We start from the raw sequence: 23,324 nt of genomic DNA on the forward strand, positions 1-23,324 counted from the left end.
CCCGCTGTCCGCCCAATCCCCGGGCCCCTCCTGCGCTGAACCCTAATTCTCGGCATGGGCGCGCCGGCGCATCGCGATCCGCCAGCACAGATCGCAATCTCAGGGCGTGCACCAGAAGACGCGAACCAGCCTGCGCTGTGTCTGCCCTGCCACCGACTCTCGCTCCCGCAGTCTCTTCGCGCCTCCCGCATGGCCCAGCGGCCTCCAATTGCCCGCAAATTGCCCCAATCTCAGCATCGTATTCTTGCTGCCCAATTGGTGCGTGTATATTCGCGGATGTGCTATTTCTGGATGCTTATTTCTGTCGTGTGCTAATTATAGCTCCACTTATTCCCGACGAAAATATGTCAAGCGTCGCGCTCTTCGAATCCGCCATCATGCATTGATAACCTCGGCCCGCGTTTTAAACCACACGGCCGCCTCGCGAGCTCAGCGATTTGTGTCAGGTGCGTTGCTTCGACTAACGTGTTGATCCGGATTATCATCGTCCTGTTCCAGGGATCCGATTTTCTTCGTCCTCGGCTTTCCTGCGCGTTCCTGACGGCACTGAGCCATGTGAAGCCCGTACGTCGTTGAGCGAACTACCCAGCTGTTCGGGATAGCACAGGTCAACGTTCATCAAAGGTCGGTAAACGGTGATTAACAGCAGTATGTCATCGCGTCGCTGAAGTTTCAATCTCCAGGAGCACTCCCGTGGACCTTCTACGCATCCTCTGCAGGCCGCCGATCACCGCTCCGGCACACCCGATACCTTCTCATTAATATGTTCAGCGTGGATATGGCAAGGTGAGTTGGTCCCTCAATCTCCTTGCATATACCGGAACGTCCGTGACGCTAGGACTGCCACTGGTATTTCCCACCAGTTCTCCTGCTATCCGTAGATCACCGTGAGGATATTCGAAATCCGACCCCGCCCTTCTCTCCGCTTCACATTGCTGTAAAGTTCAATGCGAGTCGTCTGACTCGGGGTCGTGTCGATGACCGGAATTCGACATTACTACACGGTGCAGCCGACGTCAGTCAGCTATCTCGTGCAATTCGCAATTTCGGGAATGTGAGAGGCAGATCGGTGACGGCATTCGCGCTCCCCATGTGGTGTGCTGCGCTGCCACGCCTGCACGATGAATAACGACCTGTTGGCGGACGCCGGCGATACAATGCATGCCTTGGTATCTCCAGCGCCCCGCCAAGCTCAAAGCGTCAGAATCTCAGAAGCCACGAAAGATTTGACAATGTGCACGGCGCTGCCAGCCGTTACAGACCGGGTGTCCGAGTCTATCGTCGAGTCGCTCGTAGTCCGGATCCTGTGCTACCGGACTCACAAGCAGTCGTAGTGTCTTGCACCGGATATGCGAGGGCTTGGAGGGTGCGGCTGGTCTCGGATGTGTTAGCGGACGCCCATCGCATAGACGTTGACGTTCCGAGATGGCGCCTGCTGCCAGTGTCTACTGCATCCGTATCTCATACCGATTACCGGCGCTGGGCCGCCCACCCTCCGACTCCCTCGCGACGAGTTTGCGTTCACCACTGTGCCTTGTCAACTGTCAATCCCGGTCTTCACCCGCTCGAATATCGCAGCTGAGAAGTTGGCCTACACGTCACGATCGGGATGGCATCTTGCAGATAAGACGCTGGCGCAGTTCGCAGTTCACTTTGTGACACGTTCTTTCCTGAACTCCTTAATACTAGAAAACTCACGGTCGTGCCACAAATCCGGGTCATCGACGATAACCTGCTGTCTTCCTGGGAGGCTGTCAGTGCCTGTACTCCTTCCAGTTCATCCCTTGTCTGTAGTGGACTCGGGTATGTGAAGATCGATGTGTGGAGAACGAGGAGGTCCTGCGAGTTCTAGACAATCTTGGCGGGTGCGGACCACGCTGGCTGGCGTGGATGACGGTACCTTTTGCGCGCTGGTCCGCTCACCCTCCGCAGGCCTGAGGATGGCATGGCCTTGTTTCTGGAACTCAATCATCCGCTGCCCAAGGACGTTAGAGCGAGCGGATAGCGTATCGCACACAGGCGTGCGTCGTGTGTCAGTCCAGGTGTACAATCTCGTGACGTATCTGCGACCATCCTCGTTCTCACCCCGAGCCCACATTGCTCGCAGATGCAGATGCGATCCGACCCAGCACGCCGGGCGGTCGACGATCGTCTCTCACTCACATCCTTCTGCGAGGCCGTGACCGCCTGACTAACCGCTACTCCTCTTGGTTCCCAGGCCCCGGGAGCCGACACCCGCCAGACCTTGTGCCTCCCTCTGTCAGATCGTAGGACGGTGTACTCGCCCACGGACGTCATCGACGACGACTCGACGGACTGCGGTGGCGATGAGGATGACGCGGGAGGGAGGAGTCCCCCAAGCGGCCAACTGGCCAACTGGACAGGGGTGGCCCGATGATGTCCAAGCTCTAGGTTTGTTTCCCGCCAGGGCGCATTTTCGAGGGCGGCCGAGCTTGAGTTTGCGGTCCGATTCCGACCTGGCCTCACTCTTCCTCTGTCAGAGAGGGTGGTGCACCCTCCCCTTGGATCTCCTGCATAGGGTTTTGGCGACGGCGAAGATGAAGACGACCACGCGCACTTGATGTCGAAGTGCCGCCGATATTTCCCCCCCTCACCTCGCCCGTACAACGCTACCTCTATCGTCCGCGATGGGACGGTGGGAGCCAATATGCCCTTCCTCGTCGGTCTTCACTCGCACAGTGCGAATCGTCGCAGGAAAGAAGTGAGGCACGATGTTCGTAGCGGAGGTTAACAGAACATAGGAGGCATGACCATGACCGACCGGAGACGCAGCATGGCACCTCCAGCATCCCGCTTATGGGCATTCCTTGAGGACTCTCGCGGCGAACCCTCGAAACCTTGCACTTGGCTTCGGTTGGAGCGTGCGCTCTACACGCACGCCGAGCCCCGACCTCAACTCTACCCGGTACATACCCATGCCCACCGGCAGCGCAGATAGAGGGACAGAGGGATAGAAGGACGGCCAAGCGCATCACAAGCATCTTGGAGGCTTGTGTCGAGCGACCTCGGAACGCTATTGGCCGGCCGGACTCACCTCCCCCGCCGTCCCGTCCACCTTCACTCGATCGGGCCTCGTCCGCATTGGCATTTCTCACCCCCAGCCCCCCAGGTCGCTTTGTTTCGCTCTGGGGCTCTTCCCAGCTTCGCATGCAGACCCAGCCACGCTGTCAGCGCGATGAGAGCGGGTACCCACACTTTGCGTGCTCGCGGAGTGCACGCTGCTGCGCATCCCATACTGGCGGGAGCGGCGAAGATCCACGGGCCAGGGCACAGTCGACGATCTGGGGACCCGATCGCAGGACCGGTCAACCGTGGTGCAGGCTGGTGGAGCGGGCGTTGTACCACAGCGGAGGCCGTGCGCACACCGTGGGCGGATGGGCCATGTGGTTATGTCACGGTCGTCCTTGGCGTCCTCGAGCTATGCCGTGTGTGCGCGAGGTGCGTTCTGACCACCATGCCATGTCGCTTCTCGGGATCAACGCATGCTGCAGGCGGTGGTATTTGTCGAAGTCCGTGCTCGTTCATGGACAAGCTTGTGCCGTGTGCACGACCTCTCATTGAGGTGCCGCTCTATCCTTGAGCATTCCCTGTGATCTGGATGTCATGGGTGTTAGCAGTAGTACACATGGTACGTATCGAAGCCGGGCAACACGTTGGAACTATGTGGCTAATTACTTTGCAGAGAATTGATGGCAAGCCATGCTCTCATTCTACACCGAACGTGTAAGGCGGCACCGAATACTATACTCCAATGACCTCGCGCTCAAGGATTCCCCAGTGTCTCTTATTCAGATTTTGGCTTCACTCTCTGATCTACCTTATATACTCAGCAAGTGGTATGTGGCCGTATTTGCACGGTGTGCTGTGGTAGGCTGCGGTAGGCTGCGGTAGGCTGCAGTAGGCTGGCCCAATACCAGATAAGCGTAGCCTTGCAGCTCTACTCCTCCACTCCCCGCTCTCTCGACAAGGTCCACCACATCGAACGATAGGCTACGATGTCAGACCAACCTCCCCAGCCCATGACGCCCTCCAAGGCGTCCCATCCATTCGATGATCTTTCTGCCGATATCATCCTACGAACCCCGGACCTCATCGATTTCTACGTCCACAGCCCCATCCTGTCCTATGCATCTCCTGTCTTCTCCAGTATGCTCTCGCTTCCTCAGCCAGGACACGCCATCAGGACAGAGCAACCCGTGGTTGATGTGTCGGAGGACAGTCAGGCGCTTGACCGACTCCTTCGCCTCTGTTATCCCATGCTCAAGCCGGAGCTCTCTGAGCTCCGGGAAATCGTTCCCGTGCTGAAAGCGGCGCTGAAGTACGAGATGGAGTGGCCGGTCCTCCTCTTGTCCAAGGACCTTCTCGGTATGGTTCCTTCCAGTCCGCTGAAGGTCTGGGCGGCGGCGTGTCGTGCCGGCCTAGAGGATGTAGCCCGAGCGGCTGCGTCCGAGATCCGACGGCGTGTTTCAACACCGAATTCAGGATGGGTATTTCCCGCGCCTGCCTTGAGTGTTCTGGCAGAGCTGCTGGAGGACGATACGTCTTTGAGCAACTTGCAGGACATCAGTGCCGGCGACTACTTCCGTCTCCGCGAATTCCTTCGTTTACCTGACACTCATGCTGAATGCATCCTTCCGTTTGTTAAGCCCGACACCCGTGCCACTATGCCCCGATAAGTCCCACGTACAAGACGGCTTCACCCCCCGCATTCCTTCCCCAGACGTCCTGCTGCAGTGCCGCGACCGAGAGAGCGTCCAACATCGCGCGCACGGAGTTGTTCTTGCGTTACATTCCACACTTCTTGGCGAGCAAGTCGCTCAGGCCAAGGTCGATCACGCAGGCTTGAATGGAAATAATGCCGACACTGAAGGCACTTCCTCTGGTTACACCGAGCTGCCTTTGCTGCAGTTGGACGTTTCCTCAGACGCCCTCGCATCTCTGCTCACAATCTGCTACGATGGCCCCAGTGGTCTCCCTTCCTCTCTCACTGCCCTAGCCACCATGCTCGTCGCCTCTCGTGATCTCGGGTGCTCGCAGCTTCACAGCGTCATTGCTGCGCAGTGGGAGGCTGCTGCCCAGAGCAGTCCGCTTGAGGCATACTTCGTCGCGATCCAATACTGCCTGAAGGACCAGGCGAGAGCTGCTGCCAGGAAGGCTGTCGAGAAGTCGTTGACGGGGTGGTATACTTCCTCCATGGAAGATACGTCTGCTCTCGCATACCATCGCCTTTTGGTTTACTATGACGCGTGCGTGCGCGCTGTGGAAGAAGAGCTCAAGAAAGGCATAAACGACTGGAGCACCGCGACGCAAAACATCTCCGGATATCATAATCGTTATTACGAGTACTGTTCAGGCGGCGAGTCTGGCGCCCGAGATTGGATGGACACCTACCTACGAGGCCTGGCAGAGCGGGCAGCACGCGAAGGACCCGGACGTGATTGGGAAGTCACTGCATTCCAATTACTGGAGCAGATAGGCCAGACACCGTCGTCATTCTGGCCCTCCTGTGTATACAACCAGTGCCACTCGCTTACCCGCGAACTTATCCAAATTGGCACGTCCCTCCCCAAAGCAATCGCGGATGCGATCGCACAGGTAAGATGCTCGCTCTGTTACTCATCCGGGGATGTTTCTAAACAATTCCCGCCGGGGCGTTTCGCAGGTCGAACTCGAAATCTAGGACTCTCTTTCCGCAGGCTCGGACCGTGACGATCGGTGGCATACGGAGACTTTCGAGATTATGTCCACATATTGCACGTTGAAGTCGGTTGTAGAATGTTGTGTATTTCATTGAAGAGTTGTGAAACATTCAAACAATGCTGCTCCTTTGGAATTTGAGCGGCGGTGAGGGCACGCAAGATGAAGCGATCCAAGGGTTTGTCATGAAGCTGCTCATGTCTCTATGTGGCGCAGACTTCTCGAACCCGTTTTGCAAGGACGCAAAGACGTGTGCAAGTCCCACAACGATACCCTAAGATGGCCCGTCATCTTTTACGATGGGATTGCAATGTCCATGGAAGGCGAAAAATCTCCTACTCAATAGAGCTACTTACGTCACGGAGAACGTCGTAGATCACGTGCTGCACGTGTATGCCAGCAGAAGGTCAAGCTTCTCAGTCTCAGGTCGACGGTCATACATATAGTACACGTACATGTCCGCGCCGTGCCACCTCAATGCTCCTCTCCCCCAACCACCATCTCTTCAAATTACAGTACGTACCATGAATCCCGTTCGTCTCTAGTGATTGACACCGACTCTTCAGCACATAACCGTACACCTCCGACAAACCGTCACAGCTTGTCTCAGGTTGTCGACCGTGTTCGACCACATCCGACATGTGGGTGCTGAGCACCGACCGCGCTGAGCTACACTTCTTCGCCTCTCCGGAGAGGGTCCCAGGCGGGTATGCTATCCTTTCGCACGTCTGGGCCCGCAGAGGCGAGCCTGAGCAGACGTTTCAAGACCTTCAGAGGCTGAAGAAGAGATGTGCGCGGCCCTGGACCTGCAAAACGCCCCGCGACCTTGCGTCTGCGAAGATTCGCCGGTGCTGTGAATTAGCGCAGCGACACGGGTACGGTTGGGTCTGGATCGACACGTGCTGCATAGACAAAAGTAGCAGCGCGGAGCTCCAGGAGGCCATCAACTCCATGTTCCGGTACTACGCCCTCGCGGAAGTCTGCTACGCCTATCTCGAGGACGTTCCCACCGAAAGCGCCTTTGTTGCACACCCTCACGGCGGTACCGCCTTCAATCGGAGTGCTTGGTATGGTAGAGGATGGACGCTCCAGGAGCTCATCGCGCCGCAATTCCTTATCTTCCTCTCCCAATCCTGGGTCCCTCTGGGCTCGAAAGCGGACCTGGCCGAGCCTATCGGCGAGGAAACGGGGATACCACTTCCTGTTTTACGTGGCGAGGAAGCCCTTGACCAGTTCAGCATCGCTCAGCGGATGTCGTGGGCGGCAAAGCGGGAGACGACCCGGATGGAGGATGAGGCATACTGCCTGATGGGGCTCTTCGACGTCAACATGCCAACAATCTACGGGGAAGGAAGGAAGGCATTCCAGCGCTTACAGGAGGAGATCATGAGGCGGAATCCAGATACCACTCTCTTCGCCTGGGGCGATATCTGCAACTTCGACGAACCTGTCAAATCTGAACAACGTCGCTGCACCCTATTCGCTCAGTCTCCAGCTGACTTCCGCGGATGCGGCTCTCGCGTCGAGCATCGCGACAATATGGAACGGAGAGGGGGGAAGCAGGTTAGTCTAGATCTCCTCATGCCGTGCTCGCTACTGGTTCTGACATATACTGTGAGAAGTCGAATGAAGTGGGGGTAGCCGGGAACACGACCCTGTCCGTAACCCCTCGCGGCGTCCTGGCAACCGTTCGAGTTATGGAGGCGCGAGGTTTCCACTTCGCCGACCTGGCCTGGTGCGACCAGGATGAGGGCAAGCTCCTGCTATGCATCGCTCCCCGTCCGGGCAGTCCGGAAGACGCAGTGCCGGTCTTCGAGGTTGCTCGTCACCCAATCCTCCGCCTCAGGTCGTTTACGTCCGAGTCTACCCAATGCCGCCTCCTGCGGATGCGTGCCGCGGACGTCGACCCCTCCGCGCCTACGAGCCACTCCCGGATACAGGTCTACCTTGCATATGGTACTGGTGAGGTCACGCAGTCGGCGCCGTCTCTGCCCAGACTACCGATGGACACCAGCCTGGATGCTCCGTTCCGAGTGCACAAGTATGCCCTCGTTGACGTATGGAACAGCCACCAGGCCGTACTCAAGCCTCCTATGGATATTATCCCCCAATCCACACCCGAGTCCGGGTACGAACATTCACCTGCTGCGTTCAGTCTCATCTTCTCCGAGATCTTTGGATCGGTCGACGTGAGGCTAGGGCTTTGCGCCCGGTCTGGAGGGAACTCACGGCGGGTGCACTGGGCGCATGTGCGCTACACCAGTAGTGCTTTGTTGTTGGACCAGGAGACATCCACTCCTGACCACGACTGCCGAACGGACCACATCTGTGGGTGGGTGGGTCTCGAGAAGACGTTCTGCATCGTATATGGACACCAGTTCACCCTGCGCTTCACTAGATGCGGTCTCTTTCCCAAGAGAACTATGGTTCTGCAAACGATCCAGGCTGTGATAGAAGACACCCCTATGCACCTGTTGCAGTACACGATGATAAATTCATAGCCAGCTGTCATCTTACCAACGTGATCGTTTGTCGAGTAAACAGATATTGTCCACGTCTTCAAATGATAATGTGTACAGTACACAACCTAAATTCGTCATAGAAAAGACGAGTCGCACATACGACGATGTAAATACACCAGAGATGCATAGCGATGCGTGTAATAACAATGTCCACCCAACTCTACGCACCCTACTACCTAAACCCCGGCTACGCCTGTCCTAGACCGTCACCGCACTCTGTGCGCGCTGAGCCATCTCCGCCGCAGCGGCAGCTCGCTCCTGCGCCCTACGGTTCCACACGTTGTCCATAACAAGCTTGTCAGCCAGGCTGCTCCTTCGGCGCAGGTCGTTGTCTGAAGCAGCGCTCGAGGTGCGCACTTCCGACCCGATCGTGCTAGAACATCAGAACCAGTCAGCTTTAACCCTCACCTGAACTATAGAGTACAGAGAGAGGGTGAGAGAAAGACGGAAGACGCACCTCTGCGACCGACGCAACGGTGGTGCCTGCCCCTGGAAGCCCTGGAAGTACGGCGCATTCTGCCTGCACATCTCGTCCGCCCTTGTCCCGCCTGCCCCGAACCCAAAGCTCCGCCTTCCACCCCGGGTGCGGCCGCCCTCGCCGATCGCGTCGTCATTGATGACACCCGAGGTCGAAGTCGAGGTCGTGGTCGGGGTGCGCTCCCGCCAGTTGCTCGACGCGTCAGAAAGCATTTGCGCCGGCCCAGAGGACACGCGCGTCCGAGTCGGGCGGTCGAAGCTGTTCAGGCTTGTGGTGGACCTCTGCGTCCTCAAGCCGCCGGGGCCTGTCGTGTCGTCACTCGAGTTGGAGCGCTCGAGCGTACCTTGTCCGTAACGCCACGCAAGCGACTCGGTCGTATACTGAAGAGTAACCTCCGGGTGCATCCAAGAGTGCCTGCGTGAAGTGGGTTGATCTTCGGCTGAGGGCGGGACGGCAGCTGTATGCGCAACCCGTCGCGTGTCGTGCTGTGTCTGGGTAGCCTGCAACCCAGAGACATCGTCGTCCCCGAGGAAGTCGGTCTGGCTCCTCCCAAGGGTCATTTGCTCGTCGTCGTCGTCGTCGTTCACAGCCCAGTCAGGCTCCAACGCACGACTGAGGCTGGAGTCAGATGTGGCGGGCAGCCAGCCAGACGGGAGGGGCCGCAAAGCCTTCGCAGGTGCGACCTCGACTTCAGCTTGAAATTGGCCATCGACTGCGCCTTCACCCTTGCAGATCGTATAAATCTTGCCAAGCAGCAGCCTCGTCATCGAGGACTCCTGCTCCTGCTCTTCTGCAGATGCGGAACACTGGCGACGTTGGCTCTTCGTCGGAGAAAATGCCCGTGTCAATGGAGTCTTCCTGCAGGACCCGTCCAGATCGCCAGCGGAGGTAAGGGAACCAGCCGCGTCGCTGACCGGGAGTAGCAGTGGCTCCGTCGGCTCCAACACCGTCGGAGCATTTGCATTCCTGGACGGTGTGCGCGGATAAAGGACCACCTCGTCTGTATTGGCAGTAGTCGTGAAGTGGGGGCGCAGATGACCATCCTTGGCAGATCCAGCGCTATAGAGAGAGGTAGTCTGTTGACCCGTGACAGTAGACACGAAGACGCCAGCAGACAAGCTCGAGGTCGGAACCGGTGTCTTGCCTAAGAATGTCGCCGAAAGAACGCTAGCGAGTGCGACAGACAGGTTCCTCTCCTCTCCCTGGAGTTGCTCTATGGTAGCCTCCGCACGTTCGAGGGCGCAGAGCGTCTGAGAGTGCCGGTTGTGCAAGTCGTCTACTTTGAACGCGAGTTGATACGCGCGCGTGCGGAAGAGGTCGCGATCGCGGGTAACCTCCTCTAGTAGCTCGACAGCTTGTAGCGGGACTTCTTCCGAGTAAGACGTGAAAGATGGTGGCGGGGCAGGAACGGGTATCTCGACGTCCACAGGGAGGTTGAGACCGGATGGATAAGACTTGCGGGCAGACAGTGCGAGCTCGAGGCCCTCCGGCGTCGATGCGGAGACGACGAGATCGTGGATAGAAGTACCTGAAGCAAGCGGTGCCTGTCCGTCGCATTCAGGTAGCGTCGTTCTCTCCAGGAGACGGTCTATCTTTGCCCTACTGGACGATGACGAGCTTTCCAAACCGGACCGAGAGAGCTGGGATGACGCGAGCGCAAAGAAGAGACCAAGGAGCTCACGCCGCTTCCGAGACATAGTGTCACCAGTCGTGTCATGGGCGCCATCCGTAGCATTCGCGTAGCGACCATAGGTGCTGGAGCTACCTTGCCGGGTCATAGCGCGCTCATAGCAGGAACAAATCAACAGCGCCAGACGGGTGGCATCGACCTGGTCCAAAGCAGCATTTCCCTTGATTTCTGAGTTGTCTGGCTTTGAAGACGGATGCGAAGGCTTGTGGAGCTGACACCAAGAGGAGACCATCGTCAACCGAGAGCGGATGATCGAATTGCGTCGCCAGGCGACGGCGTCATGGCGGCACCCCACCTGCAGATGGCAAGTCGCGCATACAAGCAGCCACTCGAGACCGTCAGTTACTAAATGCATGGCAGAACATGGCATGACGTACCGCTTGAAGCCCTAGCCGCGCCATCGCATGTATAACAAATATGCAGAATACCGTATGCGTCGCAACGTTCTGTAGAGGTCAGTGATGGCCGATGGAATAGAAGACACGAAAACGTACAGGTAACAACCATAGGAGTGACTTCCGCAAGAGAGACGAGACTAGTGTGGATAGGACGGTCTTCAGAACGATTCCGGACCGGTTACGCGTCTGATTGCGAGAGAAAAGGTCGAGAAAGTCGTGGGTACAGATGACAATCCAGCCCAACACATAGAGAAAACCAGTGACCACCATGGGGACGCAGAAACGAGAAGAGTTCACGGGGACGAGACGGGGGCGTATCGCTGAGGAGGTTGGTGGTGGTCGGGGGACAAAAGAGGAGACGCGACGCGACCAACTATATGAACCACATATTCGGCTCCCGATTCCTCGACGTGACAAGTCACCCTTCACATGTCTCTGCCACGACACCTGAAGTTACAACAAACAGTACTAGTTGATTGACCGCATGACGCGTGTATGGAGAAGTATACAGGTGTTACAATATCAGAACGTCACTGACCAATATGATACAGTACAAGCGTCCAGTCCGTCATGCGCGATTAAGAACTTCTGAACCAAGGCGACTGTGGGGCAAGCGATGAGAAACGATGGGGATTTCAAGAAGTGAACAACTCACGTTCGCGTTAACATGGGCGGGAGCGGGAGAGCTAGGACTCTGAGGCTGCGGCACGACGAATCCACCGGGCTTCGGGGCCTCAGGAGGTCCCTGGGGAGGAGTATGGGGATAACCGTATCCGCTGTTCTCTTCGCCGTCATAGGGCTGCGGCTTTCCCGGGTAAGGAGGTGGCGGCGCCTGCTCCGGCGGAGGACCGAGAGGAGACTGGTAGCCCCCCCAAGCCTGCTGGTTGGACATGGGGTATGCGGTGTACGGACCCTGGTTTTGATTGTGGCCATGAGCTTGCGAGTTGAAGTAGTTTCCCCCGGCATAGCTCGGGAGAACGGTCAGACCCCGTCTGCGCCGGCGGAACATGAGGGCGAAGAGGAGGAGGAGGAGGATGGCGACGATGATGGCTTTGAAATGTCAGGAAGAAACAATTGGCCAGTATGTGCAGCACGCACCTACTACAATGCCAGCTATTACCCGGCCTGGAGTACTCATGTGGTTTCCGTCATAGTACGGATCGTAGTACTGTGCACTCGCGGCGGTGGCGAGTGCGAGGAGGACGACTGCGCGCGGATTGAGAGGATTCGATGGAAGTGAAGTCATGATAGTCGTGACTGGGGTCGTAACGGAGTGGAACGAGGAAAGGAGGCGAGGCAGACGCATGCTGACTTACTTATGTGCGGAGGTGCGGAACTGGCCCCCCGGTCGCGCCCCCTCGGCCGCGCCCCGCGCCCAGGCCGCTTGCTAATGACGTCAGCACAGCATCCCCCGGCGCTTGCTGCGTACATATGGCGGTCTTACTCCGTTCCTTGGCCAGCGTTGGCTCCAGCTTGGGGCCATGGAGTCTCTTGTATCCTCCCATGCAATGCGCAGGCTCATAAGAACACTTCAACGCGACAGGATGTGACCATCTTCCCCGGCTCTCTCCCCACATCATCATGTCTGTCCTCGCCATCGCCGCCCTCGCGCTCTCCCTCGCACCCTCTGTCGCTGCGCAGAGATCCAGAGGCAGTCGCGCCAGCAGGATCGCGGGAGGCGCCATTGCAGGAATCGTAATCGGTGCGTTTCACACCCCTCGCCGAGGGATCGTCAGACACGCTGACTGACCCAATCTATCTTGACAGCTTGCGTGGTCGTCGGACTCCTTTTCTGTCTCTGCCTCTGCATGTTATGTCGTCGTCGCCGTGCTCGTAACACTGGCCAGCCTGCGCCAGGCATGTTCGGCGGGCTTGGCCCCTTCCGGCGTACAAATGGAGGGTACAACAACGGACCCGGATTACAGGAGGCGGGTTATGCCCAACACGGAGCTGGTCCAGCTCAAGGTGGTTGGAACACGAATGCGCAGCCAGTCTACCAGCCTCCCGCCGGAGCGCCGCCGGGTGCTCAGCCTGGCGGATTCATGGCAGTAAGTGCTACTTTAGTATGACCAAACGTCACTGTTGCTGACCCGTGCTCCTCTCAGCCCCCTCAGGCGCACACGAAGCCCTACTAAGGATCCTGTGATTCCTGTCATACACGACCTTCTCTTGTTGATGTACTTGTAAAAATGTGTCATACGCATGGGGAGAGGTGACCCCCTACTGATTACCGAGTAGTGTGCTTGTGGATGTCTCTTCTCAATTTTGGACTCGGACTCGGAGTCAGATTTGGTGGTGTATACCTGTATCATACCTGGCCATGTATGTCATACCCGTACTTGATATTTCACTTCAATACACGCTTATGCGCCCGGCGCATGTTCAGGAAGCATTACTCGCAATTCAAATAAGGATATCTGCTAGAGGTATTGGTACAATCATCGGGTACAATCATCGGAATCTCACACAACAAGAAACACAGCAGCGTCACACTGAACAGCTCACTAAAAGTACATCGGCTGTCCACGAACCTAGTCATCATACGCCCAATCTTCAATCTCGTCTTGAACGCCCGCGAGCTCCGGAAGATCGTTCCAAACGCGTGCACGCATATCACTTACTTGCCGGCGCACTTGGCGGATGCATGTCGCGCATGCACCCATACAGTCCGCGAACTCATCACGGGATTCATACCCGCCCGGGCCCGTGTCCCTCTGCTCGTCGATGTACTCCAGGAACCGCCCGTCGAGCGGGTCTCCGTCGCGCCAGGCCTCCTTCCCATCTCCTCGAGTGTGCGCCAGGTCGGAGACGACCTCGCGGCACCCGTCGAACGCCCACGCAAAGGAGCACCACTCGGACGGCTTGAGCTCGCGGCACTCCTCGATCATCTGAGCGCCGTGCTTCCTGAGCTCCGCTTGCGCGCGAAAGACGAGCTGGACGCTGTCGGAAGAGAGCCGCTCGGGGGTGCCGTCGGTCCGCGTCACCCCATGCAGGATGACGTACGGGTCGAGCTGGCAGCACCGATACACGGCGGCGGGGATCAGAGGGAACTGACGTGTTTGCTGGAACAGGTTGAGCGCCACGATGGCGTCCTCGTTCCTGAACCCGAGGCGGGTCTCTAGGTGGGCGCGTTTGTCCCACTCCGAGAGGTTGGCGGGGAAGAGCGGTTCGAGCTGGGTGATTGCACGGTCCACAAGCTCCTCCATGCCGTACTTGGTACCGATGCTGACGCAGGCGGCGAGGTGCGAGAAGGAATCCTGCTTCGTGGTGCCACTGCTGGCATGGTCAGAACTGGCGCTGCATGTACTTGTGTGCGATCACTCACTAGAATCCATAGACGACGCACAGCGCCTGTCTCAGGTCGTAAGGGGTGTCGGTGACACGAAGAACCGGACGTCCATTCATGAACTTGGTAGACGCCTCCAGTTGAGCGGCGAGAGCGGGTGAGTGGCGCCCGAGCACGTCTGTGTGGACCTGGAAGATGACGTTCGCTGCAATAAGTATCGCGTTCCCGCTGGAGAACGAGAACTCCCGGTCCATCTGGAGACCTGCCGCGGGGATGTTGACGTTCATGATCGAGATGAGAGGCGCGTTGATCGCCAGAATGGGGTGACTGCTGTGTCAAGAGTGAGAGGGAAGTGGAGGTGGAGGTGGGTACTCATGTCCACGTAGCTGCTTATATGCGCTATCGAGAGTTGGGATACAAAGCCAGGTGGCAAACCATCATCACCTTTATCCTGCCAAAGGATGCATTGATGGTGAGGAGATCGACCAGGTAGTAGGATGCGAAAGCGTACTTCATTTCGCTTGACAACACTGTCCATAGTTGCATGGTGACAGTCTATTGCCACTGAGGGAAGCTTCTGCAATGATAGTCACAAAGAAGGATGAGTCGGAGCAAAAGCTTGGAGTCTGAGCGGGACGAGGAGGAAAGCGAGGGAGACGCCCATCACATCTTATCTTATCTCCAATGGTTTGTTTCACCAGGATGAGTTGGCAAGCTCAAGTTCCTATCGGGTCTTTAGGACCACTCATCGTGGCCACATAACCACCGTCGCGCTCGATCTCACTGGGATTGTTATTCAGGTACGATGTGGCGATACACACGCATTCAGAGCATGTGCTGACTTCATCAGAGCCCAGTCCGGACGGTCACGTCTAGTACTAGTCTTCTCGCCTCAATGCCAGTCGAATTCATCTCGCCCGTCGAACAACGCTTTTCCGGAGCGAAAACACACTGCGGCCAGTGCAATGCCTCAAATAGCTCAGAGCGGCCTCTCAGCAAGTGCGCAGGCTGCAAGCTAGTCTTCTACTGCAGCAAAGACTGCTAGAAGGCCGCCTGGGCCGAACACAAGTGGGTCGCTCTTCCTCATTCCGCTACGCGGACGCCCGCACGTTACAGTGCTTACCAAAACTCTGTGTCAGGATGTGGTGCCGACAGAGCAACATGGCGAAAGGCGCGAAATTGATCGAGATGATGGACCGCCTGAACGTCGGGGGGCCCGCGCGGCGGCTCGGCCCTCCTCTCCCGAGCCGCACGGGCGAGTTCACGTCCCCGATGTCTCTCACGGCCGACTGGAGCCAGTTCTACAAGCACCACACGATGACCCTGAAAGACATCACTGAGGTCGTCCAGCGCCTGTCGTACACCCCGGCTAACCTCCAGCTGCTCCAGCGAGGCGACCTCCTGCTCCAGTACCACTTCTCTCCTGTCAAGCCCTGCGCACGTCTCAGCCCTGCGAACTCGTGGTACCTTTCCCAGTGGGAGCTCTCCCCCATGGACGCGCTGCGGAAGGAACATGAGGAGTTCGGGGCCGATTGGGAGAGCCAGAAGCCGACGTGGGTGAAGCTCGACGCAGAGCACAAGAAGAAGTACGGTTCACGCTACATCGGGTGCCTCGTCATCGTCATCCGCCTCGGGATCGCGGTCGAGTTCGGGATGCAGCCGATCTTCGCAGCGCGCGAGCCGGAAGTGCTTGCGCAGCCAGACACGAGGGACATGCTCACGGACCTACTCGAGTTCTGCGTCGGATGCGTCAATACGGGTGTGGTGCTAGCCAAGGACGCGAAGGACGGCGATGCTGTCAAACCGGGAAAACTTCATGCAAAACGGGGAGTCAAGTCGGGAAAGACGGCGTGGGAGTGGAGGCCGTTCCCGGACGAGTGGGATACTGTCTACGGAGACGCCTTGAGGTCCAGGAAGTACAAGGCGAAGACTGCACATCCACCCGTCGTACTGTTCTACTTCAAGGCCTTGCTTGCCGCACCAGCGACCGTGCCAATCTGAACCTTTTGCTTCATATCGGTACGTTGTCAGCTATGTCACTGTCTCTGGGATCTAATCACCTTGTGCAGTATCCCAAGGCTCCATGTAATTTATTACTGACGCGGTGGTATTACTATCCTTGTGTGCTTTCGCTAATTCTTCTTGCTGCATATCCGTTCGTTGTATTCGCCGAACAGGCAAGACAACGTATCGTTATATCCTGAGCTGGCGTACGCCCTCCGCAAAGAGCAGCTCAGTCGTACTGCATCGGTGTGTACTCGTACTTCACTTCCGACTTTCTAGGATCTCGCGGAGAACGCGCATCTGAATCTCGGTGATTGCACCCTCCCGTACGAGCTCTGCAAGCCAGCCGTCCCGAGTGGACATGCGCGCAAAGACCTTCAGGTACGACAAGTCCTTGATGCCTTTAGAGGCCAACAGCTTCGCCAAATGCTGTGCGTCCGGACGCGGGAAGCGCGCAGAGACGAGAAGCTTGAAGACAGGTTCGGATGACGAGGAGGGAGAAGGTTCGATAGATGGTGGAGGCGTCACCTAGCTCGGTCATTCAGTTACTCGTAACCTGAGTGAGCACGACATCTCGATATCGCTTACCAGGTGCGGCACGGGCCCGTTGCCTCGGAGCTGCGTCCCGATCTTGTTTTTTTCTTGAATTTGAGAACTAATGCTTGGGGAATTTCTGCGGGAAGCGCGATGCGACACAACTCTCTTGTTTGGCCGACGCACAAAGATTGCGCTGTGTTGGGTACCAACCGTACGGGTCGCGGGTACTGACCACCTCCCGTATATGCGACTGATCAATGGTGTCTGGAAGTGTGATGAGCATGCTGATGCCCTCTACAATGATATAGTCACGTACCTGACTTCGACGCCGCCGAGTATGTTGACCCACCTTCTGCTTCGGTCGGTGCACATGGCTCTTGAGCTCTCGGGCGAAGTAGTACTCAACTGGCCAAGCATCTTCGTACTCTCGGAGAACTGGAAGCTTTGAAAGGACCTGGACGAAAGAGTATGTTGTTGTTAGATGCTTATTAGCCGGTCTATCCGTACTCGAGTACTGCTCACCTCTTGAGTAACTGCGCGCAGAATCGCAGGGTTCTGTCGTCGATATGCCTCGTCCAGATCAACACCATGTGCTATGCATGTCTGTCGTATGATCAACTTTGACAATCAATCAATGAGTATGTGTACTATCAGTGCCATCCAAGGAAGTTGAGCATCTCACCAGTATTTCTGAAAGTATGTCGGTACAGGCGGCCATGCCCATCTGTTCCTGAAGCGACGATTTGTTGCCATCTCCTACATATACGCGCTGGGGACGCTTTCGAGGAGCAGGAATGAGGTCGTTGTCTGTATGGATATAAGAACATGAGCTCGAGCAAGTACGTCACTACTACTAGGATTGAACGAACTTGGCATCACTGTCGGGTGAGTCGGTGACGCAGTGCATACACGGTTAGCTGAGGGAGAAATACATACGGACAAGTGCTCGCTGTGCCGTTGAGTCAGCAGCCTTTTTTGGCACGTTTCGTGGATGTGCTGGTGCCTCGAGCCCTCAGTCGACCACGAAGAGGAAGGAACGGAGTCGCGCACGGACCACTATCGTCGTACTACTTGAAGGTCAGGTGACCGCGTCACTTTGGTGGCGCTGGGCGCTTGTAAGCCTTGACGTAGCGTCATAGCGCGGCGGAGAGGAGTTCTGCTGCCTTCCCCTCAGCCTCCACCATCCATGTGGCAGCCGTACTGCATCCTACATTCCGGCACCAATGTCTAAACATTTTCCCACAGAATGCATCGTGCACGAAATTGGCCACGCATCCGGCGGCGGTAAAGTTCTCGATCATAATTGAAGGTCCGAGGAGAGCGTGCTGGCTGCCGCAACGACGGCTCCACAACGCCTGTGTTCCGCGCTGCATGCGAAGTTGGAGTCTTGACTAGGAGCATCAGAATATTGGGGTAAGTGATATCATTCACAATTCAGCATATAAACCCAGTCATCCAGGAGGTGCGTGACCGCGTTCCCCCTCTTCAACTTCAGGGTTCGAGCCCATCCATCTCTTCCCCAGCGTACAGCACGCCAAGCCACGATGTCCTCTCTCCTCGTCCTCCTCGCGCTAGTGCAGGGTATCCGCCACGTCGCTGCTGTTCCCAGGTCATGGGTAGTCGAAGATACTGCGAGTGAACCGAGCGTCGTGGGAGGAGTGTCTATACCACATCGTGAGTTCCTCGTCGTTGTATTCTGCAGTGCAGGACCTCATATGATGTGTACCGCAGACAAAAGGCAGATCATTGAAGGTCCTGGCGGATATGCTTTCAACGTGCTCGAGCATCTGGCAGGCATTTCCCCCTACTTTGACTCTCCTGGCGTGCAACTGGACCCTACGCCTCCAGACGGCTGCACCGTGTCCAAGGCGACCTACATCGTCCGTCACTCTAACATTTACGCCAACGACGTGAGTCTCCGTTACAAATGATCACGGATTGCCACTGATCATATCCGTACTAGTTCGACTATGAGACGTACCTGCAGCCGTTTTTCTCCAAGTTGGCAAACTTCACGGACAAGTCCGCGTTTAAGCAAAGTGCTGATGTCGCCTTCCTTGCGAACTACTCCTCGCCCATCACCAATGAGACCGAGCAGATGGAGAAGATGACTCCATCGGGCGGCGAGGCTGCGGCTGCTTTCGCTGGCGTCATCAAGCAGCTCTACCCCACACTCATCAACAGCACCGATGCACAGGCGGGAGCATTCAGGATCTGGGCTGCCTCAGGTGCGTGAAGTGATGCCGCATAGTCAGGAAGTCCCTAACATTGCCCATATAGCGAGCAGAGATGTTGACACGGCGAACGCCTTCATTGGCGGACTTGGCAACAACGCAACTCTGGTTGTCGTGAACGAGGGAGAAGAGGACAGCGCCGACTCGCTCACGCCGCACGTAAATATAGAATTTAGCCCTCCATGAGCGCATATACTGACTGACTATGACTCACAGACTTCTTGCCCCGCGTTTGACGCTTCCATGGGTTCTGTGCAGTCCGGTGCCTGGATAGACAAGTACACAGCGCCCCTCATTGCTCGCTTCAACCAGATAGCTCCCGGCTTCAACTTTACGGACACGGATGTCTACGGCATGCAGCAGCTATGTGGATATGACGACGTCATCAGGAACCGTACTAACTTCTGCGATGTCTTCACGGCGGAGGAGTGGCTGGACTTCGAGTATGCGAACGACGTGATGTACTTCTACAGCATCGGGTACGTCGTTCTGCTTGGTCCCGTATTACCGCTGGGATTGCAATCTGATCTGCCTCACTGTAGCTATGGTAACCCCATTGCCCCTCAGCTGGGCATGCCCTGGGTTCGGAGCGCACTGGACATCCTTTCCGCGAACGACACGTCAACGTTCAACCAGTCGCTCTACATCTCCTTCACACACCGTGAAGAGCCGCCGCTCATCATGACCGCGCTTAACCTCTTCAACAATTCCGCATACTACCCTAATCTAGACGTGAATACTACGATGCCCACAGACCGCATCAACTACGCGCGCGCATGGAAGACGTCCGAGATCCTGCCCTTCCTGGGCCATGTCGGGATTGAGCGCCTCCAGTGTACGAACGCCACCGCCGACTCCGGCTCCAACTCGACGACAAGCGACGATGGCGCGGAGAGCGTGTGGGACAACGGCGCGTATATCAGGGTTCTGGTGAATGGTGCCCCGATCCCGCTTCCGGAGTGCCAGGATGGGCCGGGCGAGTCGTGTGCATTGGGCGGCTTTGCCCAGTACATCCAACAGAAGGTCGCGAAATACGGCGACTTCGTTGGGGCGTGCGGCATCAATGACACAGTGGCGAACCGCACGGATTTGCTCTCGATCTACAACGTCAACAGCAACGTGACTGCTTGAGGTGAGTTGTCGGCGTTATTGTGTCGTCTTGTGTGTTGGACGCTCGTGCTAAACTTCTGTCCCTGTTTCACTTAGTGGCGAAGGGGACCGACGACGCCACGATGGACTACCTCATAATGGACTCATGAACCTACTATATGGATCTTTCATCAACATGCGATCCGGACTTATTTACCAAGGACAGGTTACTCTCAGGTTACTCTCGATCATCTTATATCCATTTGGTGACGGGGTTCCTGTATATTCCATATGTATCTTTAGCACCTTTCTGCAGTCGAATGTGATCTCAGGTTTCTCACGAACGATGGTGGGACTGTATAATGAACGACGATTAGTGGGACTTATGAGGTGCTTGTGGACTTCGAGAAAGTCGAGGCGGATGTCTCCGTTTGTAGGGAACGTAGCACGGAGCGCCCAGCTGGCCACTTGGCTTCCGCCACCATGTCCGCCCCGCTCAACCTGGATGAAGAGGTCCGGCTTTACACCACTAACACTGAACGCGAGAAGTATGGGCTCCTGGCTACGCTTTTTGGGGTTATCGTTGCGCTGGAATATCTGGAACGCGCGTACGTGCGAGACTCGGTGACCGCGGCGGAGTGAGTGTTGGAGTCCTTCTCGTGTTCCTCATCGCGCGCGAGACTGAGCGGACCTGCCGAAGAGGTATTCTCCCGCATGTACGCGACTGCTGTCGCAATACAAGACCATGTTGAAGCTCGTGGGCGACGACGTTCCGTCGATCGAGCAGTTCATGGCGCGGTATCGGGTGCGTCTCCCTGTCTGTCCATGCAGCTCAAAGCTCACCTGGCGAGCAGATGGACCATCCTGCCGCGCTTCACCGGATACAAGTTGGGGTCCCCGCGACGGTGGAGCACTCGAGTGAGGCCGGACCAGAGACAGCCAAGTGGGTCGCGGAGACGACGCAGGTGCGCCCCGACTCGTCTGTCACGACAGATATACAGGCATCCTAAACCGACATCGCGCGTGCGCTTTCTCAGAACTTCATTACCTTTATGGACGCGCTGAAGTTGCGGATGCGCGCGAAGGACCAGCTGCACCCGATCCTGCAGGAGCTTGTGACGAGCTACGCGCGGTTCAAGGGGAGCAAGGATTGGGAGGGCCGGAGCAAGATGGTCGGATGGTGTGTTCATCTTTCCCTCTGCCTATGGGGTGGAAAGGATGTGCGAGTCAGCTTGACTGACTGAGTGTACAGGCTGATTACGCTGAACGGGATGAAGGCCTCGGAGGAGCTGACCGAGGAACAGGCGCGCCAGGTCAGTTGTGCTCAGATGGACCGTTGGTATGTTGCGAGGTGCTGATGATGGCCACTTCGCCTCATGGACAGCTGTCTTTCGACATCGAACATGCGTATGCGGAGTTCTTCAGAGGCCTCAGTGGGAAGGAGGACCATACGTGAGATTTTGAGAGTCGGTTTGGTCGCCATGTTGGCCGGGTATGTCTTTTCTAGATCTGTTTGCCTGATGTCCGGACGTTTGTATTCTCCTTGTGCACTATCCTGTACCAATATGTTGCTCGATGTTGTGCGACTGGTCGCATGCGTTATTGTACTACTCGGATACGTCGAGCGAGCCCGGCGCCGCGTCAGTCGGCGGCTCTTGCACCGCACCAGGTCCTACTTGTTCCTGCCATGTCCGTCATTCCGCAGCTCTCCCCCATACTCATCTGCCACTGTCCCCTTGACAGTCTGCGCGACACAAGCTCAGCATACTCTTAAACGACTTGATTCTGTGCCCAGCTACCAACGCCTACGGATAGGAGCGCACATCTATGGTTTCATCTCATAATCCCTTCCGTACCCGTGCAGTCACACCCTTACCCACGGGAGCCTCAGAGGCAGGCGTATCGAGTGCAGAAACCTCCTCGTCGAACGGCGATAGTGATGCTCCAGAACGACCACCACAGATCGACACATCCGTGAGTGATATCCTCAATGAAGAGCTGCCTCCGGCGTACACCCCTGCCCCGAATGTATATGAGGGAGAGGCCACACTCGAACTCGGGCCACGCAGGCCATTCCAGCAAGCCATTCCTATGCCTCCTCGACAGCCCAGCTACGGTCCTTCGCAGTTCCCGCCACCATCATGGGGACTGTCACCGCAGCCCACGGGGTCGAGCGGCTGGTCGTCGTTCCCTGGGCAGCGCAGGCAGGAATTGTACACCACACCTGCCCCGCCTCCCATTCATCCAGATCTAGCTGGGATACAACGTCCATCCTCCACCCCAAACTCGCCACATGGTCCATTATCCGACTTCGCTCGGGACTTCTACGCGGCCGGTGCGGGCGATAGCGGGCTGTATGGAGGGTCGAGCTCGCGATATCAGGCCGATGAGTCCGATGCGTCTTCACCATCGTCTTCCAGCAGGAGATATGCGCCGCGTTCCGGAGAGCCGCCAAATCGTGCTAGATCCCCCGCCCAAGATAGCAGCCCTGATGATGGTCGCCCAACGGATCGTCCTGTGCCTGGTCATCCCCTGTTGCGTCATGGCAAGGTGCTAGTGTATCCGGCTGGTTTCGAATGCCAGAAATGTGAGTCCAACAATATACACGCACCCAGAGGAGTTCCCTGACGAATCGCAACTGTCAGGTCGTAACACTGGATACCGAAACTATGATCCCTCGCACCCCTGCTCGCGGTGCTGGGACAAATATGCAAAGCCGTATGCAGGGGCCATCACATGTGCGCCCTGGACGGCGGACGGCCAGGCGTCCTCTTCCTCATCGGGGACGTTCCAGCGGCCTCTTCCTGTGTTTCGTGCTCCACAAGCTGCATTACACCAACAAAGTGCATCCTGGTCCGGTCCCTTGCCCGCGAATGCGGGCCTCTCACGCTCCGCGACCACATCCCGCGTCAGTCAGGCGAATAGCAACGGGTACCCCGGCGCATCAAGAACGCATGTCGTGCCTATCGCTGGCGGGGTGCTGCCCATGTCGTCGTATCTTGACAGACTGGGCGGTGTGGGCGGTCGGACCGTGTTTCCTCCACCCTCCTGGCCCTCGCCCGGAGGTCAGAGTGGAACGCCTCCGTCGTCAGGAAACGCCGTCGTCTATGCTCCAGGTGACCCGCGCATAGGAGGTCGGCTGTGCTGGCGCTGTGGAGGACGGGGCAAGACATCATTCCTCATCTTTGACGAGGAGACTTGCAGTATATGCGGCGGTGTCGGACGGACATTTGTGTAATGTCTGCGGACTGCGCTGTGGACTGCTCACCCTTGTACGATCACAGGTTTGCTTCGGACGCTCTCGGACCACGGACGCATTGGTGGAGCCGTCCTGTACCCGGATAAATCGAAAGCTTTGTACGAATGCT

General features: G+C 57.1%; 12 protein-coding genes across 12 annotated transcripts; 7 read left to right on the top strand and 5 right to left on the bottom strand.

Moving 5' to 3' along the window:
• Positions 1-4,016: 4,016 nt before the first annotated feature.
• L226DRAFT_569543 (uncharacterized protein) lies at positions 4,017-5,701 on the top strand (the record flags this gene model as incomplete). Its single annotated transcript, XM_067684325.1, has 3 exons — positions 4,017-4,677; positions 4,742-5,616; positions 5,684-5,701. 3 exons carry the CDS (start codon positions 4,017-4,019, stop codon positions 5,699-5,701), a joined length of 1,554 nt encoding a protein of 517 aa, XP_067536825.1.
• Positions 5,702-6,191: 490 nt separating this feature from the next.
• L226DRAFT_611671 (HET-domain-containing protein) lies at positions 6,192-8,411 on the top strand. The gene is made up of 3 exons (XM_067686301.1): positions 6,192-6,233; positions 6,285-7,281; positions 7,341-8,411. Exons 2-3 carry the CDS (start codon positions 6,358-6,360, stop codon positions 8,217-8,219), a joined length of 1,803 nt encoding a protein of 600 aa, XP_067536826.1. The 5' UTR covers positions 6,192-6,233; positions 6,285-6,357; the 3' UTR covers positions 8,220-8,411.
• On the bottom strand, positions 8,335-11,225 carry L226DRAFT_371563 (uncharacterized protein). The gene is made up of 4 exons (XM_067674311.1): positions 10,903-11,225; positions 10,786-10,854; positions 8,698-10,703; positions 8,335-8,613 (listed from the first exon to the last, which is right to left on the bottom strand). Exons 1-4 carry the CDS (start codon positions 11,074-11,076, stop codon positions 8,439-8,441), a joined length of 2,424 nt encoding a protein of 807 aa, XP_067536827.1. The 5' UTR covers positions 11,077-11,225; the 3' UTR covers positions 8,335-8,438.
• On the bottom strand, positions 11,213-12,004 carry L226DRAFT_371549 (uncharacterized protein). Its single transcript, XM_067674310.1, has 3 exons — positions 11,909-12,004; positions 11,462-11,856; positions 11,213-11,408 (listed from the first exon to the last, which is right to left on the bottom strand). Exons 2-3 carry the CDS (start codon positions 11,813-11,815, stop codon positions 11,385-11,387), a joined length of 378 nt encoding a protein of 125 aa, XP_067536828.1. The 5' UTR covers positions 11,816-11,856; positions 11,909-12,004; the 3' UTR covers positions 11,213-11,384.
• A 271-nt stretch (positions 12,005-12,275) lies between these two features.
• Positions 12,276-13,197, top strand: L226DRAFT_611674 (uncharacterized protein). Its single transcript, XM_067686302.1, has 3 exons — positions 12,276-12,508; positions 12,574-12,854; positions 12,912-13,197. Exons 1-3 carry the CDS (start codon positions 12,388-12,390, stop codon positions 12,939-12,941), a joined length of 432 nt encoding a protein of 143 aa, XP_067536829.1. The 5' UTR covers positions 12,276-12,387; the 3' UTR covers positions 12,942-13,197.
• Positions 13,198-13,216: 19 nt separating this feature from the next.
• Positions 13,217-14,613, bottom strand: L226DRAFT_559399 (uncharacterized protein). The gene is made up of 3 exons (XM_067683296.1): positions 14,604-14,613; positions 14,132-14,543; positions 13,217-14,079 (listed from the first exon to the last, which is right to left on the bottom strand). Exons 2-3 carry the CDS (start codon positions 14,377-14,379, stop codon positions 13,338-13,340), a joined length of 990 nt encoding a protein of 329 aa, XP_067536830.1. The 5' UTR covers positions 14,380-14,543; positions 14,604-14,613; the 3' UTR covers positions 13,217-13,337.
• A 618-nt stretch (positions 14,614-15,231) lies between these two features.
• Positions 15,232-16,199, top strand: L226DRAFT_611676 (uncharacterized protein; the record flags this gene model as incomplete). The annotated part of the gene is made up of 2 exons (XM_067686303.1): positions 15,232-16,111; positions 16,162-16,199. A coding segment is annotated over one exon (862 nt), but the record flags the coding sequence as incomplete, so codon positions are not given.
• A 135-nt stretch (positions 16,200-16,334) lies between these two features.
• L226DRAFT_611677 (uncharacterized protein) lies at positions 16,335-17,509 on the bottom strand (the record flags this gene model as incomplete). The annotated part of the gene is made up of 6 exons (XM_067686304.1): positions 16,335-16,624; positions 16,685-16,897; positions 16,950-17,087; positions 17,156-17,236; positions 17,316-17,440; positions 17,503-17,509. 6 exons carry the CDS (start codon positions 17,507-17,509, stop codon positions 16,358-16,360), a joined length of 831 nt encoding a protein of 276 aa, XP_067536832.1. The 3' UTR covers positions 16,335-16,357.
• A 319-nt stretch (positions 17,510-17,828) lies between these two features.
• On the bottom strand, positions 17,829-18,143 carry L226DRAFT_533375 (uncharacterized protein; the record flags this gene model as incomplete). Its single annotated transcript, XM_067680442.1, has 2 exons — positions 17,829-18,046; positions 18,093-18,143. Coding segments are annotated over 2 exons (167 nt in total), but the record flags the coding sequence as incomplete, so codon positions are not given.
• A 34-nt stretch (positions 18,144-18,177) lies between these two features.
• L226DRAFT_544752 (phosphoglycerate mutase-like protein) lies at positions 18,178-19,998 on the top strand (the record flags this gene model as incomplete). The annotated part of the gene is made up of 6 exons (XM_067682294.1): positions 18,178-18,307; positions 18,365-18,543; positions 18,597-18,861; positions 18,914-19,026; positions 19,084-19,346; positions 19,410-19,998. The coding sequence occupies 6 exons, from the start codon at positions 18,178-18,180 to the stop codon at positions 19,996-19,998; spliced, it is 1,539 nt and encodes a 512-aa protein (XP_067536834.1).
• A 441-nt stretch (positions 19,999-20,439) lies between these two features.
• Positions 20,440-21,412, top strand: L226DRAFT_544753 (vacuolar protein sorting-associated protein 28; the record flags this gene model as incomplete). The annotated part of the gene is made up of 6 exons (XM_067682295.1): positions 20,440-20,594; positions 20,659-20,761; positions 20,811-20,921; positions 20,994-21,136; positions 21,209-21,269; positions 21,341-21,412. The coding sequence occupies 6 exons, from the start codon at positions 20,440-20,442 to the stop codon at positions 21,410-21,412; spliced, it is 645 nt and encodes a 214-aa protein (XP_067536835.1).
• Positions 21,413-21,783: 371 nt separating this feature from the next.
• On the top strand, positions 21,784-23,194 carry L226DRAFT_460018 (uncharacterized protein; the record flags this gene model as incomplete). Its single annotated transcript, XM_067675564.1, has 2 exons — positions 21,784-22,543; positions 22,602-23,194. 2 exons carry the CDS (start codon positions 21,784-21,786, stop codon positions 23,192-23,194), a joined length of 1,353 nt encoding a protein of 450 aa, XP_067536836.1.
• Between the last annotated feature and the right edge of the window lie 130 nt (positions 23,195-23,324).

The sequence above is a fragment of the Lentinus tigrinus genome, assembly GCF_003813185.1.
Source record: "Lentinus tigrinus ALCF2SS1-7 unplaced genomic scaffold L226scaffold_8, whole genome shotgun sequence".
Classification (NCBI taxonomy): Eukaryota; Fungi; Basidiomycota; class Agaricomycetes; order Polyporales; family Polyporaceae; genus Lentinus; species Lentinus tigrinus.

What these genes read in the sequence shown, in the direction of transcription:
- L226DRAFT_371563 (XM_067674311.1), bottom strand. Translation starts at nt 11,076, where the DNA reads ATGGTGGTCACTGGTTTTCTCTATGTGTTGGGCTGGATTGTCATCTGT. An exon ending in CACTCCTATGGTTGTTACCT is followed by an intron (nt 10,855 to 10,902) that starts GTACGTTTTCGT and finishes TGACCTCTACAG; the next exon opens with AACGTTGCGACGCATACGGT. An exon ending in CGCGGCTAGGGCTTCAAGCG is followed by an intron (nt 10,704 to 10,785) that starts GTACGTCATGCC and finishes TGCCATCTGCAG; the next exon opens with GTGGGGTGCCGCCATGACGC.
- L226DRAFT_559399 (XM_067683296.1), bottom strand. Translation starts at nt 14,379, where the DNA reads ATGAACGTCAACATCCCCGCGGCAGGTCTCCAGATGGACCGGGAGTTC. An exon ending in TGCGTCGTCTATGGATTCTA is followed by an intron (nt 14,080 to 14,131) that starts GTGAGTGATCGC and finishes CCATGCCAGCAG; the next exon opens with TGGCACCACGAAGCAGGATT.
- L226DRAFT_611671 (XM_067686301.1), top strand. Translation starts at nt 6,358, where the DNA reads ATGTGGGTGCTGAGCACCGACCGCGCTGAGCTACACTTCTTCGCCTCT. An exon ending in AACGGAGAGGGGGGAAGCAG is followed by an intron (nt 7,282 to 7,340) that starts GTTAGTCTAGAT and finishes TACTGTGAGAAG; the next exon opens with TCGAATGAAGTGGGGGTAGC.
- L226DRAFT_611674 (XM_067686302.1), top strand. Translation starts at nt 12,388, where the DNA reads ATGTCTGTCCTCGCCATCGCCGCCCTCGCGCTCTCCCTCGCACCCTCT. An exon ending in CATTGCAGGAATCGTAATCG is followed by an intron (nt 12,509 to 12,573) that starts GTGCGTTTCACA and finishes CTATCTTGACAG; the next exon opens with CTTGCGTGGTCGTCGGACTC. An exon ending in AGCCTGGCGGATTCATGGCA is followed by an intron (nt 12,855 to 12,911) that starts GTAAGTGCTACT and finishes TGCTCCTCTCAG; the next exon opens with CCCCCTCAGGCGCACACGAA.
- L226DRAFT_371549 (XM_067674310.1), bottom strand. Translation starts at nt 11,815, where the DNA reads ATGTTCCGCCGGCGCAGACGGGGTCTGACCGTTCTCCCGAGCTATGCC. An exon ending in CCGCCCATGTTAACGCGAAC is followed by an intron (nt 11,409 to 11,461) that starts GTGAGTTGTTCA and finishes CTTGCCCCACAG; the next exon opens with TCGCCTTGGTTCAGAAGTTC.